Here is a 6,205-nt window from a genome sequence, read left to right as displayed (position 1 = left end):
GTCTTGTCCTGGTGGAGCAGGGAAAGAAGCACCCACATTTTAATACGTTTTTGGCCAGTTTTCAAAACGAAAAAGATTGCCAAGGCAACTACTGTAAAAAGATCCATGTTCAAACAATAATGGCCCTATCAGATCTAGAATCGAGTGCGTTTGCCAATTAACCCAGAACGTGATTCAGTTGGTATGAATCTATGAAATATCCTGATTTCAGAGCAGCAAAGCTACTCCCGAAAACAATATAATTTTTTCCTCCCCTTCTCTCAGCAGTGCAGATCAAGCCCTAGATAGATTTGCTATGAAGAAATTATTTGATGATAAAGTTTCTGCTTTAATGCAACCATCCCAGAAAAGGTATTTTCATTTATCTTCTCATATACTTCTGTTTAGGCAAGTACCATACTTCCCTCCCTTCACCACAGTCGGAGGGCCGTTGCCTGCATCTTTCACCATCCATTTCACCACCCTTCCCTTCTTGAGGGTGTGTATATTTTGCTGGGCCCATATAAGAGGGAATCTGCATTATAAAAGGCGTGGTTAACCATGTTTTGGCCCAAGTCCACACTGAGGGTTAGGCTGCCCTCCAAGGGCCCTGTGTGCAAAGTGTGCATATGCACACACACACACACACACACACACTTGCCACACACACAACATGACTACAGACAGGCTTCTGCATTTTGTTTTCCCATCATGGCAACTTTGGGCTTAGGAAGAACCTCCCCACCCCCAGTCCAGTTCTGCCACAGGGTGGGAAAACAGTACAATGAAGGTGCCTGCTTGATCTCAATGGGTAGTTCCCAAGTGCAGGTGCTGCCACGCTAAGCACAGAATCATAGACTCACAGAGCAGGAAGGGACCCCAAGGGTCATCTACTTCAACCCCCTACAATCCAGGAATCTCAGCTAAGCACTGTTCTTCAGCCATTTTAGTTCTTCAGAGTTGTTTGCTATACTAAAGTCAGATTTACAGGCAGCTGAAATTGCCTTCGTAGTAGCAGATCTTGATTACCAGATCCTGTTGATCATACCAAACAATAAATGTAGCATGAGAACCCCAGTTTGCATGTAAGAAACACAGATAACATATTCATAGAAGTGGTTACAATGCAAACATGACTTGAAGTTATATGACTGGAATATTCATTCAATTTAGGATTAAATTAGTGGGCCTTGTAATACCAGAATGGGAAGAGGAATTAGGGCACAACAATTGGCCAAAAAGAACAGAAGCAATCAGCCTGGCAGCTCGGGTTGGTAACCCTAGTTACCCATCCATTCCCTTCACCAGAAAGCAGATGAGTATTGTAGAACTTGTTTGGAGAGGGAGGCTCTTGCTAGCCATTGAGAGGACAATGTTTGGTAGAAAGGCAGGCCAGGCAGTACATCTGTTTGTCTCTCACTGCATAAAAGCTTTCCCAGTGAGCTGCTGCGCTTTTCTCTGGAGACCTACACAGCTGCTGCTGAAGTGGAAAAAGAACAACACATCCCCTCTGAGGCTTTAATAAATATTTAGCCTTGAGAGATCCTTTCCCATTCTGCTCCAGGTCAGCAAATAAATGCAGCATTATTTGGGCGGTTGGGTGTGCTTGCAAACATTGCTTTGAAAGGCACAGATGAGCAGTGCCGTGGGATCGAAAGGAACAAGATGTTTCCATTGGCCCCTTTGAGAGGATGTGCAATATAAACTGTTCTGATTTTCTCACAGCCTTTCTCTTCCGCAAACAAGGATCCATGAAAAGCAGAAGCCCACAGAGCAGCATTTGCAGAAGGTGCTTCATGGCAGTAATTGCAGCCATGGAGGATGGTCAGGGTGGAAGGTGTCAAATTGTGTCTTCAGTGTACGACACCCCACCCCCCACTTGCAATATAATCATTTTTGAAAGGCTTGGGGAGAAATTCAGTTTTATGGCAGATGCAACTTCCTGTCCATTGGCATACCTGCAATGCCTTGTGCTGTACAGCTCTTCAAACTGTGTCGGGAATTGGGATTGTACTGGAGCATCCTTCCCCTTTTTGCCATTTGCATATTAAGTCATTACTAATATCTATGAGACAAGTTAGTAATGACTTAATTTAATTGCCATCGGTGTAAGCAGGCCTGTGCAGAGCTTGTCTGAGGCCTGAGGCTTGAGTCTTGTTAGAATAAAGTTATATACTGTACTCAGAGAAGAAAGCAGCCTGTCACTGGTGGGAACTGGATTTAAGTGATTACTAAGTGCACCTAGGGACGCGGGTGGCGCTGTGGGTTAAACCACAGAGCCTAGGACTTGCCGATCTAAAGATCGGTGGTTCGATTCCCCGTGATGACGGGGTGAGCTCCTGTTGCTCGGTCCCTGCTCCTGCAAACCTAGCAGTTCGAAAGCACGTTAAAGTACAAGTAGACAAATAGGGGGAAAGGTAAACGGCGTTTCCGTGCGCTGCTCTGGTTTGCCAGAAGCGGCTTAGTCCTGCTGGCCACATGACCCAGAAGCTGTACGCCGGCTCCCTTGGCCAATAAAGCAAGATGAGCGCCGCAACCCCAGAGTCGGCCACGACTGGACCTAATGGTCAGGGGTCCCTTTACCTTTACCTTTAAGTGCACCTAATGAATCTGGATGCAATGAATTGTGTCTAGGCCACTAATGGAATTTCCCCCATTTGCTCAAAATAATTTAGAAGAACGGCATTTCTGTGCACTCTGCCACTCATCACGGTGTTTTGTGCATCAGAAGCACTTTAGTCATGACCCGGAAAAGCTGAATAATGGGGAGGAAGGATGGGATGCAAATGCTAACAAATCGTAATAGTAACTGCTATCACCTTAGTAATTCCAAAGCAGTTTGAAGGACTGCACTGCCTACTGTTGCACGGGAGTGTGAGCAGACTGTGCCTTAAAAAACACGGCCAACTATAGGAAGAGCTTTTTCATGTATTGTGTTTGCTTTAATTTATCTACTATGACCGTTTCCCCTTTCAGCTATGCACAATTCTTAAGTGGCCTTCTCTCTGGATCTGTAAAAATGAACGCATCATCTCTCTTCCTGCATTACGTTATCCTACACAGAATTCTGAATTTTGATGCTGGGGGGGGGGGTGACTTTATTCTGCTTGCAGTTGTCCTTGCTCCTAGCTCTATTCGCATGGGTCCTGATTTCATGCTAATACAAGCTCTGCAGAGGCAGGTTTAGGATTGTGCAACCGGTGCAGCCCGTACCGGGTGCCGTGTTTCAGAGAGCACCACAACAATGCTGTCAAATGGAGTGGGGGAGCCGGGGGTGTGTGTGTGTGCCAAATTTTAGCACAGGACACTGCAAAATGTGGGGGCCATACCTTTCTCTCACCAGTGGTGGCCATAATCCTTAGAGGAACAGGTGGTAAATAAATCTAATAATTTCATTTATTTGCTTGCCCGACCTGCTCCATCAGCTGTCACACCATCTGTATTGCTTTGGCCTTGGGCACCACTTCCTCATCCCCTAATGTAAGGAAATCTAACCTGTGGCCTTAGTCCCAGCCAGCACGGCCAGCAGTCCAGAACACAAACAAGCTGTAGGAAGGCATCCTCCAGGTCTTCAGTCTGGCTTGGTGATCTATAGCAGACACCCTATTGTATCCTATTGGATGGGAATAGAGAAATCCTCACTGCTTGGAGGAATTCTGGGTAGTTTGTGGCATCTGTTCCCCAAGTGGAGGCCAGAAGGCAGAATCTCTCTAAAGTGAGAGCACTTCCTGAGGATGGAAGCGCAGACCAGCTCCTGCTTGCCCACCTCAGGACTCCTGCCACAAGGTAAATGAAACTGAAACGATATCAGTGCCCGAGAACTGTGGGATAATTGCTGTTGCATCAACAGAAGACGAAAGCAAAAGACATCCCTGGGTGGTCTTGCCAACTTCTAATCACATGCAGCTAAGCAGGCACATGTGGCCTAAACCAAGCTCTTGCCTGGGTAGGTAGCCTGGACGTGCATTCTAACATAACAGTGTAATCCATGATGCTATGGGAACACCCATTTTTAAAAAGCCAGTCCCCTTTTTTCTCAGATGGTCGGCTTTTTCTGAAGGTGTAGCAGGCCATGCAGCCAGTTTATACATCAGGAATATAGTAAGTAGTAAGCAGCCCTTCAGTCCCTTATCTGCTCCTGGCTAATCTAAAGTTCTTAATGGAGCTCATAGAATCATAGAATCATAGAATCATAGAGTTGGAAGAGACCACAAGGGCCATGGAGTCCAACCCCCTGCCAAGCAGGAAACACCATCAGAGCACTCCTGACATATGGTTGTCAAGCCTCTGCTTAAAGACCTCCAAAGTCGGAGACTCCACCACACTCCTTGGCAGCAAATTCCACTGTCAAACAGCTCTTACTGTCAGGAAGTTCTTCCTAATGTTTAGGTGGAATCTTCTTTCTTGTAGTTTGGATCCATTGCTCCGTGTCCGCTTCACTGGAGCAGCAGAAAACAACCTTTCTCCTTCCTCTATGTGACATCCTTTTATATATTTGAACATGGCTATCATATCACCCCTTAACCTCCTCTTCTCCAGGCTAAACATGCCCAGCTCCCTTAGCCGTTCCTCATAAGGCATCGTTTCCAGGCCTTTGACCATTTTGGTTGCCCTCCTCTGGACACGTTCCAGTTTGTCAGTGTCCTTCTTGAACTGTGGTGCCCAGAACTGGACACAGTACTCCAGGTGAGGTCTGACCAGAGCAGAATACAGTGGCACTATTACTTCCCTTGATCTAGATGCTATACTCCTATTGATGCAGCCCAGAATTGCATTGGCTTTTTTAGCTGCCGCGTCACACTGTTGGCTCATGTCAAGTTTGTGGTCAACCAAGACTCCTAGATCCTTTTCACATGTACTGCTCTCAAGCCAGGTGTCCCCCATCTTGTATTTGTGCCTCTCATTTTTTTTGCCCAAGTGCAATACTTTACATTTCTCCCTGTTAAAATTCATTTTGTTTGTTTTTGCCCAGTTCTCTAATCTGTCAAGGTCGTTTTGAAGTGTGATCCTGTCCTCTGGGGTGTTAGCCACCCCTCCCAGTTTGGTGTCATCTGCAAATTTGATCAGGATGCCCTTGAGTCCATCATCCAAGTCGTTGATAAAGATGTTGAATAAGACCGGGCCCAAGACAGAACCCTGTGGCACCCCACTAGTCACTCTTCTCCAGGATGAAGAGGAACCATTGATGAGCACCCTTTGGGTTCGGTCAGTCAGCCAGTTACAAATCCACTGAGTGGTAGCATAGTCAAGACCGCATTTTACCAGCTTCTTTACAAGAATATCATGGGGCACCTTGTCAAATGCCTTGCTGAAATCAAGGTAGGCTACATCCACTGCGTTCCCTTCATCTACCAGGCTTGTAATTCTGTCAAAAAACGAGATCAGGTTAGTCTGACATGACTTATTTTTCAGAAATCCATGCTGACTATTGGTGATCACAGCATTCCTTTCTAGGTGCTCACAGACTGTTTGCTTAATGATCTGCTCCAGAATCTTCCCTGGTATTGATGTCAGACTGACTGGGCGGTAATTATTTGGGTCCTCTCTTTTCCCCTTTTTGAAAATAGGGACAACATTTGCCCTCCTCCAGTCTGCCGGGACTTCGCCTGTTCTCCAGGAATTCTCAAAGATGACTGCCAGTGGTTCTGAGATCACATCTGCCAGTTCTTTTAATACTCTTGGATGCAGTTCATCTGGCCCTGGAGACTTGAATACATCTAAACTAGCCAAGTATTCTTGTACTATCTCCTTAGTTATTCTGGGCTGTGTTTCCTTTGCTGAATCATTTGCTCCAAATTCTTCAGGTCGGGCATTGTTTTCTTTATCGGAGAAGACCGAGGCAAAGAAGGCATTGAGGAGTTCAGCCCTTTCTGTGTCCCCTGTTTGCATTTCACCATCTTCTCCTCTGAGTGACCCCACTGTTTCTTTGTTCTTCCTTTTGCTATGGACATACCCATAAAAGCCTTTTTTGTTGCTTTTAACCTCTCTAGCAAGCCTGAGTTCATTCTGTGCTTTAGCTTTTCTGACTTTGTGTCTACACGTGCTGGCTATTTGTTTGAATTCCTCTTTGGTGGTTTCCCCCCTTTTTTTGTACACATCCTTTTTTAATCTTAACTCAGTTAAAAGTTCTTTAGATAGCCACCCTGGCTTCTTTAGGCACCTTCCATGTTTCCGTCTCATTGGTATTGCCTGACGTTGTGCTTTTACTATCTCCCTCTTAACAAAC

General features: G+C 45.7%; 1 protein-coding gene across 1 annotated transcript in view; it reads left to right on the top strand.

The window, feature by feature from the left end:
- The first annotated feature begins 280 nt into the window (after window positions 1–280).
- TNS3 (tensin 3) overlaps window positions 281–6,205 on the top strand; it is an 81,168-nt gene continuing 75,243 nt past the window's right edge. The window contains 1 exon segment of the mRNA XM_081168481.1: window positions 281–351. Within this exon segment, the coding sequence (XP_081024607.1) occupies window positions 296–351 (56 nt within the window). The 5' untranslated portion in view covers window positions 281–295.

This window comes from Podarcis bocagei, assembly GCF_964188305.1.
Source record: "Podarcis bocagei genome assembly, chromosome: 13".
In the NCBI taxonomy this organism is placed as follows: Eukaryota; Metazoa; Chordata; class Lepidosauria; order Squamata; family Lacertidae; genus Podarcis; species Podarcis bocagei.
The sequence above is the reverse complement of the archived record's forward strand: the minus strand, read 5'-3'. Positions and strand labels throughout refer to the sequence as shown.